Source organism: Vicugna pacos, chromosome 25 (genome assembly GCF_048564905.1).
Source record: "Vicugna pacos chromosome 25, VicPac4, whole genome shotgun sequence".
NCBI classification, from domain to species: Eukaryota; Metazoa; Chordata; class Mammalia; order Artiodactyla; family Camelidae; genus Vicugna; species Vicugna pacos.
Window position 1 is genome coordinate 704943 of NC_133011.1, and position 12253 is coordinate 717195.

The window sequence follows — 12253 nt, forward strand, 5'->3', positions numbered from 1 at the left end:
TGACAACACCTAATGCATATTTTTTATTATTATTATTATTATTAGTCAATGAATGAACGATTCTGGAGGTAGTCTGTCAATCAGAGTATGAAATGATCTTTTTCTCTTAGCTTTATTGAGATATAATTGACATATAACCTTGTGTAAGTTTTAAGATGTTCCAACATGTGTTTTCTCTCCAAAGCACCAAATGACTCACATCAGCTGGATGTCAATCAAACTAATTTTGACACTATATAATGCAGATTACTCCTGAGTGACCCTGCAAGGAGCTATCATGAACCCCACTTTAAAGATGAGGCAACTGAGGCTTTGCGTGGACAAATGACTTGCTGAAGGCTATGTGGTTATTAAGTAGTAGAGCAAGGAGTGCACATGGGTTTGCACCTTACATAATATATTTCCTATCCCCTCACTCCCTTAATTACCTAATGTGGTTTAATGGGTTCAAATACTAACTATATCGTGAAGATTCTCCAAATTATATTCCTGGGCAGCACACCCACGCCCAACTTTAGACTCATACAGTTCATTGTCTATGTTATATCTTCATTTGGAAGATGGAATGGACTAAACTGTATTCCTCCAAAATTTATATGTTGATGCTCTTAACCCTACTGTGACTATGTTTGGAGATGGCACCTTTAAGGAATAATTAAGTTTATCTGAGTGAGGTCATAAGAGTACTACCCTAATCCCATAGGACTGGTGTCCTTATAAGAAGTTGAAAAACACGAATCTGCTTCTCCTTCCTCCCTCTCTCTCTCTCTCCCCATCTCCCTCTCCCACCCTGAGCATGCACAGAGGAAAGGCATGTGAACACACAGTAACAGGAAGGCTATCTATAAGTCAGGAAGAGAGACCTCACCAGAAACCAACCTTGATGACACCTTGATCTAGGATTTTCAACTTTCAGTACTGTGAGAAAATAAATTCCTGTTGTTCAAGCCACCCAATATGGGATTTTCTTTGGCAGGCTAGCACCAATTCCAAATTTAATGCTTCAGAAAGTGAGCCCTGTTCCCTACCAGATCTTCTCTAGCTTCACCCTCCCCATCCCAGTTGATGATAACTCTATTCTACTAGGTTCTCAAGTCAGAAATCACACAGTCAACTTTCATCACTCACTTTTCCACTCCCTACCCTCACTCAGCATATATAATCTCTCCGAAAATCCTACTGGCTCTATCTTTAAAATATTCAGATTACAATTACTTCTCACAACTTGTCTCCCTGTGTCAACCATAATCATTGTATTAAAATGTAAGTCACATAAAATGTATCTTACTCGAAAGCATTCATTCCCATTCACCTGACTCTGAATAAAGATGCAACATTGCCGTAATAACCCACGAAGCCCTATACTAGCTGCCCCCTTCACCTTCCATATCCATTACTTCTCTAACCCGATGGCCCACCACTTCCCCCATTCCTCCCCTGGCTGTAGCCACAGGAGTCTCTGTTGTTCTTGACACATGCCAGGCACTCATCTGACACATTACTTTTGTCCCTGCTGAGGACTCTGCCTAGAACCACCACCCTCTCCTCATGTCTGTCCTCAAGCTTCACCTGGGGAGTGACTTTTCACTGTTGCACTACTCACAATGGCAGATCCGCCCTTTCTCCATTCCTGCTCCGCTCCTCTAGAGAGTACTTTCCATCACCTCACATTCCAGATGCGTATTTCCTCATTCCCACGTCTGTGCCTCCTTCTTTCAGAATGGAAGCTCATGAAGGCAATGGTTTGTTCATTTCCTTCTGCATCGCCAGCTCCCAGAGCATGGTCACACAGATGCTGCTTAATGCTCGTGTGTATAAATATGCTGAACTGCACAGTGTGAGACCGTGGCCGCCTGGAGAATGCAAACAGCCCTAGGGAAGACGGAATTCTCTCTCTGTTGAAAACAAGTAGTCTTTTCTTCAACTTGCCCATTCCAGAGCTGAACACGCTGTTAGAAGAGATAATTAGCTTGACTGTGGTGAGTGCTTCACAGTATATACCAAAATATCATGTCATACATCTTAAATAGATGCTATTTTTATTTACCATACCTCAATAAAGTTAGACAAATAAAACAAAAGAGAGATAAGATCTCACACAGGGTTTTGCAGTTTCCTTTTTTTCTTTTCTATTTATCTGCAACTTTACAATTATTGTGCTACTTCATGTATCTTGCAAGCTGCCATCACAGATTACTCAAAGACCTGTGTAGTCTTAGTTTGTCTTACAACATTTTTTTTTACAATTATAATAGTGGAGTTTTTTGGCCAAAATTTTCTTCAATTCATAGTTTTTTTTCATATTGAAGATAATAAAACAAAAACAAATACACTTCATTACTTAGAACAATATATTCCATATGCACAGCCATTGAGCTTCTCAGAATTTTGAGTTTCCCCATGCATCACTGAGCAAAGCAATGGCATGGACTCCCATCATGTGGGTCACATGGGGAGATGTTAGCCCAAGGGTACAAACTTGCCCTTGGAAGACAAGTAAGTTTTGGGACCTGATGCATGGACAGTATTGTGATTATAGCTAACAATACTATACTATGTAGTTGAAAGTTACTAAGAGACTAGATCTTATGTGGCATTTAACCATATAAACAAGCTGATTGTCTTCTGAATGGTGTGCCTTTCAATTGAAAACAGATTATAAGAACAAAATGTCCAAAGTTACTATTGAGCATGGTCAAAGAGCATTTGAATAATACAGATTTTTATTATATATTTTATTTATGTTTAATTTTATAGATTCCAGAAAGAATGCTGATATTAAGATTACTAAACTATGTATGTTTACCTTTCTACATATAATAAATCTAAGTCATCTGCTTCTACGCCCACTATCAATCCATAAAAACATCAGTTTTCTGCAACTTAACCTCTAACCTTAGCAGGATGTAAACATCAGAACCATTAAGATTTGCCAATTCTTAGTGTCAATGACTGCCAGTTCATTCAAGGAAGTTGAGCTTATTAACTGCTAGTAAAGGACCAAATGCCAGAGGGAAATGCAGCATGAAGTTTGGCTTAGGGGAAAGTTCCTAGGAGGTGACAGAAAGGATGTTCTGTTGAGTACGCTAATTAAAGGTTGAGTATTTGCATTTTGATTAGGGAGAATGAGGCCACAGATCTATATACAGTTTGTTAAACCAAGCTGAATCTTTCATTGTTCAGAATACGTTTTTTAGTTAGGTCGTGGTCTTAAAAGGGATGGTAAACAAGACCTCAAATTCTTCAAAACTATTAACTTTGGTTTTTTTAATCCTTCAACGTTTCTGTTCATTTCTGGAAGGAATGAGGAAATAACTCGAGGAAATAGCTTTCATTGTGATATATTTCCGCAAGTGGTGTCATAAAAGGAAATTTCCCTTCTACATTTGAAAATGTGTTGTGGCAACTAGGACACATCCCTCACAAGTTCCAGATAAGGATCAGTCGAGCTAATTATAACATTGTTGAGCATGAACTCCTCATTCTCATCATCATCACCAACTAGGCAATTGTAGATGACTGTTCTCTGACTATCAGAATAAATGGAAAGCATTTTGTGTCCTTTTCCAAACAAATGAAAGATGAACTTGTTGGTAGGCAGGAGACCAAGTAGAGTGAAAAAGCAAGTAGAGAATACTGATAGGGAGGACTCTTGCAGAGGATAGAAATGACCTGCATCTGTGGGGAAGTTGAGGCACTGGCTTTGAAATGACTGGCATCTCTTATTTTTCTGCACAGCACTGAGAGTGCTAAATGAAGCTCCTATGACGTGCACGTCTGTTGTGCTCGGTCAACTCTCACCGCCACCATCATTGCGGAATACCTTACAGTTCACTAAAACTCACTTTCACTTATACACTATCCATTCTACAGATGAAGAATGCAAGTCCCAGGAGGTTCACTGGTTAGCCTTCGGTAGTAGAATTAAAGTCTTGTCCTTCCAGATGGACTCATGCTAGTGTGAGCAGAGAGGAAGTTAAAGAGGCTGAAGAAACTAGAGGCCTTTGGTGTTACCACATCTCCATCATTTAGTGTCTGAGGTCCAACAGGGGCCTGCTTAATTGAGCATGTAGGGGATGATGAGTTTATCTGTGAGTAATAAACGGTTTATTACACTGGCTCTCAAATCTTAGCAGGCAATAGAATAGCACATGCCCAGAGTTTCTGATTCAGCAGGTGTGAGCTGGGACCTGAAATCTGTATTTCTAACAAGTTTTCAGGTGACACTGATGCCGCTGGTCTTGGGACCATGCTTTGAGAATCCCCGGCCTAGTACCTTCCTCCTTAAAGGACCAGCAGGAATGGCATCAGTAGGGAGCTTGATGGAAAGACAAAGCATTAACCCCAGTTGGAAAGAGTCAGAACCCACACTTACAAGGTCCTTAGATCACTGTGAAAGTTTGGGAAACAAGGCTTTGGTACATAGGTTCTTAAATATGAATTAAGTAAACCATAAACCCAGAATGGGGTGTGAGACAATCCTGCTTCAAATATATTTCTCTCACTCTGGTGATTGAAACATAACTAGTAATACAAAATTTAGAAATGATTATAAGGCACTTGAGACCCATGAGCTCTGTCGATGGGGAGCAGTAAGTTAAACATCTTCAGCCATGGTATTTTTATTTGGGAAAAAAGAAGGAATTGGAACAGATGAACATGCAGTTTCTGAATTCAGCAGATCAATTTCATGCTGGATACAAACTGAAGAAAATCAGTTACCTGTTCTGCTCTCCACTTGGGGGGAAACGTAATGAATAAGCCATTTCACCCCCCCCCAACAGCAGTGGCTCAGAGTCAGCAGTCAGCTAATCGCCTGCTTTGAAATTATCACTATGGCCAGCTTGTACTTTGTGGCTCTGATGGGTGGTGTAGGGGAGGGAGTGGGGGACCAGATGGTGGAGATGAGTATGTTAGGCCCTGTCTCCTTCCCGCTTGTAATACTAGCCTTAGAACAACAGGAAGAACAATTGCTCTACCTCAAATAACGTTCAGATCTTTCTATTTTCATACTCTTTCTCTGCAGTCTAGTCTTCTGAAGCATCAGACTGCTGAAGAAAGATATTTACACTTGATTTGATTTTTATGAATAGAAGAACAGACATTTTATTTTTAATTATCATTCTTTTTCCTTACAAGAGTTTCTTTTTGTGTGTTTGGAACAGGACAAAATATTGGGAGTCTTGAAATCTCAGATTCCTGAGAAATAGGATGGCCCCTGCCATGTCTGAGCCTGAAATCCTGGAATTTCCTTGGAAGCAAAGTAAACCCAGAGTGTTAGATTTATTCTCTCCCACTTCAGCTTGATTCTCCCCCTACATTATACACACACACACACACACACACACACACACACACACACCCTGCCCCTTCCTGTCCCCCTCCCCTTCAGATCCGCCCCTGTCTACTTTACCATGCCTATGCCCATCCCCAGGCAGCTTGTGACTGGTGAAAGCACAGGCCAGTGGTCCGATGCAACATCCTGCCCTGTATTGTGGCTGTTGTTACTTTGGTCAAGGCACCCAGGATCTGAGAAACAGAGTCACTGTGAAGGATGGGAAATTATCTCCTGAGAGAATTCAGGTGAGTCCTGACTCCTGGCACAGCCCTTCTTGGAGAAAGAGAGCAGGGAGAAGGAAGCCAGGTGTATGCATTTGGAATAGGGGGGCAGTTTGACTTGAAGAAGGCTGAGCTTGAAGACAGCATCCTCTAAGAGCACACAGAGACCTCCCATTTCACCTTCTCTTGGCTTACTTTGCAATCATGGTAGGTTGCCAGATTTAGAAAGTAAAAATACAAGATGCCAGTCAGATTTGAATTTCAGATAAACAGATACATTTTAAAGTATAAATATCCCCATGCAATATTTGGAGCATTATTGCATGGGTCACACTTACACTAAAAAATTGTGTTGTTTACCTGCAATTCAAATTTAACTCTGCATCCTGTATTTTATCTGGTAGCCTTGGCCTGTGGTCACTTGAATCTGTACACTTCTCTTTCCTCATCTGGGTAAAAGGCTTCCCTCTTCATTCGTTAGCTTCATGGGATCAATATGAGACTAAACTGTCAGGTTCTTGAAAATTACAGAAGCAAAATAGTTCACTGAAATGCTTTTAATTTAAGTAGTACTTTTTTGAGTTATTTTTTTATCCCTATCCCCATCAAATGCTTTTGAAGTTGTAGAACAGATATGGATAATAAGTATCATTCTTTTTACACCTTGCTTAATATTAAAGATTGTCTCTGCAGCACCCCATTCACCCATTCACTCTCCCAAACTCCTCCCATACAGTCTTATTATATTATATTAAAAAACTAGGCTTAAAAGATGGCATGTAATTGGCATATAACATTAAGTATAAGCTGTACATAGTGTTGATCTGGTGCATTTGTATACTGCAATCTAATTACCACCATAGACTTAGCTAATACCACTATCACCTCTATCATGTCAGATGACTTCACATAATATCATTTCTTTTTCTGTGCTACAAACAATTAAGATCTAGTCTCAATAGCTGTGAAGTTTATAATACAGTACTGTTGACTATAATTGCTATGTTGTGCATTAGATCTCTAGGACTTATTTATTTCCTAGTTGCGAGTTTGTATCCTTAAACAACATCTCTTCAATTCCACCACTCCTCAGCCAGGTAACCACCATTCTACTCTGTCTCTATGAGTTTAGCTTTTTAAGATTCCACCTATAAGTGAGATTATACAGTATTTGACTTTCTCTGTCTGACTTACTTCACTTAGCATAATGCCCTCAAGGTCCATCCGTGTTGTCACAAGTGGCAGGATTTCCTTCTTTTTCATGGCTGAATGATATTCCCCCTCTATATATATAGACTCTTGAACAATGCAGGGTTTAGGGGCACTGACCACTCCACACAGTCAAAAATCCACATTTAACTTTACAGTCAGCCCTCCACATCCACAGTTCTGTGTCTGTAGATCATGCGGTACTGTAGTAGTATTTACTGAAAAAATATCTGCTTGTAGTTGGACCTATATGGTTCAAACTCTGCTGTTCAAGGTTCAGCTGTATATACATATGTATATAACAATATTATATTCAAGGGTAAACTGTGTGTATATATGTATACATATTTACATCACATCTTCTTTATCATTCATCTGTTGACAGATATTTATACTGTTTCTGTATCCTGGCTATTGTGGATAATGCTACACTAAATACAAGAGTGCAAATATCTCTTGGCTATCCTGTTTTCATTTCTTTTGTATATATACCCAGAAACAGGATTGCTGGATCCTAGAATAATTCTATTTTTAATCTTAAAATAATTTTTGTAGTGGCTGAACCAACAGTGTACAAGTGTTCCTTCTTCTCTACATCCTTACCAACCCTTATTATCTCTTGCCTCCTTTTTTTTCTCTTTCATTCTTGATAGTAGCCATACTAACAGGTGTGAGGTGATATCTTACTGTGATTTTGATAATTTGCATTTCCCTGATATTCAGTGATGTTGAACATTTTTTCTGTACCTATTGTTCATTTGGATGTGTTTTTTAATACAACTAGGTTGATTTGGTGACACAACACTCTAATCACATTACTCCTGTGTTTCAAAGAGCAAATCCATTCCCACTAGCTTGCAGTTGAAATGTAGACCACTCATTCTGGAGTTTAAAGTCCTATATATTCTGTTTTAATCACTCCCTCCTTGTTTTCTTCTCACTTTGGGCCTTGCCTCCACTGTCTTATGTAGCAGCTGACCTCTAATGAAGTTACTAAGGAGTCTCTCAAAGGCAGTTATTACTTTGAATATATCTTTGCAGCCTCTGTGACTCCCTAGATCTTAGAGCAAAACAGGGATTTAAAGAATGTGTACTTAGTTTAGTTAAAAAAAAATTTTCTTCCCTTTGTGTCATAAATGTGTTGTATGGACTTTATACCCTTGTCAATCTGACCACTTGTTAATTTTTTTAGTTCAACCCTGCCTGCCTTGGCTGTCAGAACTCTTGCTCCAAAGTTCACTTTCAATCATTTTTACTTATCATATTCATTCTGCAGTGCTCTGGCCAAATGCTCCATCTTCCTGATCTCTGCCAGAAATTATTATTATTTTTTTTTTACTATTCTATGCTTTGTAAACAGTTATACACACTGATGACACTAAACACATTCTGCCTAGTGTCATGACTACATGGGTGTAAGTCTTGTAGATAGTGGATTCTTTGACTACAAGGGCAGTGTCTTTAAACTCTTTGAGAAACCCTTGAAATTCTTGCTCATACTCTGAAGAAGGAAGGCTCTCAATAAATGTTTTCTGGCTGATATGAAAAAGCACATGTGATTCTCATTCAAGAAAAGCAGAAGGTAAACTTATCTGCTTCAGAATACTGAGACCCAAAGGAGTTTTCCTTTCTTTTTTTTTTTTTTGTCTCCCTCTTTATGTTGATTTTCAAAATTTCTGACATATACCTATTACTGTGTTGTGATAGGGTTGGTGATCTCTTTTGGACAACCCTGAACTTCTCTTACTTTATTAACATTAAAGCAGCAAGAGGATGCTGATTCAATTAGACCATGTTGTAAATGAAGCCAGTTAAGATTCAGACAGATGGGAGTGTCTTGGTTTGCTCACCTTTGTGATTGGAAAGACCCTTTCTCATTCTGCTCTTCAGCCATTCCTGTTTAGGATCTTATACCCAACTCCTGGAGAAGGCTATTGGCTGGATTTCAGTTCTATTTTAAAAATCCAGGCTGATGTGAAGAGCAAAGGGGTGGAGGTACCCTCTGGAGTTCTCATGATTGGCATCTATGAATGATGATGCCTCTGCAGTCCAGGGACTTTTCTAGGTCCAGCATGCCGCTACACTCAGGGCAGCTAGATTCAGCAGTACTCAGGGAACTCACAAGGCTGAGTGAAGTACTCAACTTACATTGATTGTAACAACTGATAATTATCTCAGGCTTTATCTTTGCCCTGCACACTCTTAGGAAATTTATTAGATTATCTCATTATTTTTCCATATCTACTATCCAAAGTGGTGGTTATTATCCTCACATACTGTGATCTTGGGAAAATGCAGTATTAAATATGAAAATGTGTCACATAGTTGGATATGCTGATTAATTGGTGATGGGAGATATTTTATTCTCAGTGAGTAAAATATAGGTAATTCCTGTCTAGAGCACTCTTTATTGGTGAACTTGGTAAGGCAGGTTAGCAGCATTTCTTGAAGGTCATACAATCAGATAAAAGAGAAATGGATAGTTTCTGATAAATAATTCACTGGGAAATCACGAAGCTGGATTAAACTTATATTTGATAATAGTCCTTCTTTACTTGTAATCCTGGACAAATTCCTTGGTTTCTGGGATTCCATGTCCTTATGTCCACAATGGGGATAATAATGTTGCCAGATCCTAGCTTCAGTTGTGAAGATAAATGAAACAATGCATGAATGTTAACAGGGACATCGTAGGCTATTAATCACTGATGGCTATTATTTAACTACTTTCGTACTCTGAAGTCAGATTTTTTTCAGGTTCTTGAGCCATAGTGTATTTCGCTTTAGTGAATTACTCATAGAAATTATCTGGTTCACAAGGAACCAAATTCCATGCACTGCAGATATGATTGACAACAAAATGGAAACATTCCACCTCATAGAACTTGTTTTATTAACAGAAAGGAGTTACAGACAATTATATAAATTACACAGTTCAGGTAGTTAAAAGTACTATGAATTAAATATAGCAGAGGAAGGAGTGTGATGTTATGAACATCTAATCTCTGAGGAGAGACCTGAATAATTGAGAATAACCAGATTAGGCAAAAATCTGTGGGATTGACTACCAGAGAGACTATATATATATAGTCTTTATATATACTATATAAAGGCCCTGAGGAGGGTCTGAGTATGGTGTGCACTGGGATTAGGAGCACAGGAGGACATGCGGTTACTAAGGTGAGCTGAATCACTACTTGCCAACTCCATATTTCATAGCTGGTTGTCCCGTGCTCCTTTCTTTCTCTTTGTATTGAGATATACTTGGTATGTAAAAATTTGCATATTTAAAGTATACATTTTGTTAAGTTGTTACATATGTAAACTCCTGTGATTTCATCACCCTGATCAATGTGCTAAATATATTCACCTCCAATTTCCTTGTATTTTCTTCTCTGTGTTTTTTTCTTAACTTTTCTGTTGAGTTATAAGCATTTTACAATGTTGTGTCAAATTCCAGTGTAAAGCACAATTTTTCAGTTATACATGAACATACATATATTCATTGTCACATTTTTTTCTCTGTGAGCTACCGTAAGATCTTGTATTTATTTCCCTGTGCTACACACTATAATCTTGTTTATCTATTCTACATTTTGAAATCCCAGTTTGTTTCTTCCCACCCCCTGCCCCCTTGGCAACCACAAGTTTCTATTCTATGTCTATGAGTCTGCTTCTGTTTTGAACTTACTTTTATTTTATTTTTTTTAGATTCCACATATGAGTGATCTCATATGGTATTTTTCTTTCTCTTTCTGGCTTACTTCACTTAGAATGACATTCTCCAGGAACATCCATGTTGCTGAAAATGGTGTGATGTTGTTGGTTTTTATGGCTGAATAGTATTCCATTGTGTACATATACCACCTCTTCTTTATCCAGTCATCTGTTGATGGACATCTAGCCTGTTTCCATGTCTTGGCTATTGTAAATAGTGCTGTTATAAACATTGGGGTGCAGTTGTCATTTTGAAGTAGGGTTCCTTCTGGATATATGCCCAGGAGCAGGATTCCTGGGTCATATGATAAGTCTATTCCTAGTCTTTTGAGGAATCCCCATACTGTTTTCCACAGTGGCTGCACCAAACTGCATTCCCACCAGCAGTGTAGGAGGGTTTCCTTTTCTCCACAGCCTCTCCAGCATTTGTCATTTGTGGACTTTTGAATGATGGCCATTCTGACTGGTGTGAGGTGATACCTCGTTGTAGTTTTGATTTGCATTTCTCTGATAATTAGTGATATGGAGCATTTTTTCATGTGCCTATTGACCAGTTAGTATGTCTTCCTTGGAGAATTGCTTGTTTAGGTCTTTTCCTCATTTTTGAATTTGGTTGTTTGTTTTTCTCTTATTAAGTCATATGAGCCGCTTATATATTCTGGAGATCGAGCCTTTGTCAGTTTCACTTGCAAGAATTTTCTCCCATTCCGTAGGTTGTCATTTTGTTTTTCTTATGGTTTCCTTTGCTGTGTAGAAGCTTATAAGTTTCATTAGGTCCCATTTGTTTATTCTTGCTTTTATTTCTATTGCTTGAGTAGACTGCCCTAGGAGAGGATTTTTGAGATGTATGTCAGATAATGTCTTGCCTACATTTTCTTCTAGGAGGTTTATTGTACCTTAACATATTTTAAAGTGCACAATACCTTATTATTGACTATAGGTGCTATGTTTACTGCAGATCTCTGAAACTTACTTATGTAGCATAACCAAACTTTACATCCATTGAACAACGCCCCATTTCCTCCTCTCCCTAGCTCTTTGCAGCAATCACTCTACTTTCTGTGTCTATGAGTTTGTCTATTTTCAATTCCACGTGTAAATTGAAATTATGCATTATTTGTCCTTCTGTGACTGACTAATTTCACCTAAGCATAATAGCCTCAAGGTTCACCCATGTTGTTGTAAATGGTAGAGTACTTTCTTTTTTATGGATGAATAATATTCAGTTGTATGCATATGCCAGGTTTTCTTTATCCATTCATCTATGAGTAGACATTTGTGTTGCTTCTATATTTTGGCTATTGTGAATGACGCTACAATAAACTTAAGAGAGAAGATACCTCTTTGAGATCCTGATTTTGATTTCTTGATGTATATCCAGAAGCAGGGTATATACTGGATCATATGGTTATTATGTTTTTAATTTTTTGAAGAGTCTTTATACAATTTTCCATAGTACCTGCACCATTTGGCTACTTACCAATGATGCACAAGGGTTCCAATTTCTCCACACCATTACCACCACCTGCCGTGTGTGTGTGTGTGTGTGTGTATAGATAGATGTATTTATATATATATGTTTTTGATAACAGCCATTCTAACAGGTGTGAGGTGATAACTCAATGTGATTTTGATATACACTTCCTTGATAAGTAGTGATGTTGAGTGCATTTTCATGTACCATCTGTATGTCTTCTTTGGCAATGGAGGGAAAAATGATACAACTGTTCTTAAAGAGTTTAATTCAAATATGTCCTGCAATGAAAAA

At 38.3% G+C, this 12253-nt stretch overlaps 1 protein-coding gene and 1 long non-coding RNA gene across 2 annotated transcripts in view; one reads left to right on the forward strand and one right to left on the reverse strand.

Annotated features, from left to right (window-relative positions):
* The window catches only part of LOC140689221 (uncharacterized), a 213626-nt gene that overhangs the window by 171184 nt on the left and 30189 nt on the right, over window positions 1-12253 (reverse strand). The window lies entirely within an intron of this gene.
* Window positions 5444-12253, forward strand: part of LOC140689219 (germinal center-associated signaling and motility-like protein) — a 29663-nt gene continuing 22853 nt past the window's right edge. Inside the window, exon 1 of the mRNA XM_072949420.1 lies at window positions 5444-5583. Within this exon, the coding sequence (XP_072805521.1) occupies window positions 5555-5583 (29 nt within the window). The 5' untranslated portion in view covers window positions 5444-5554. The remainder of the gene's footprint in view (window positions 5584-12253) is intronic.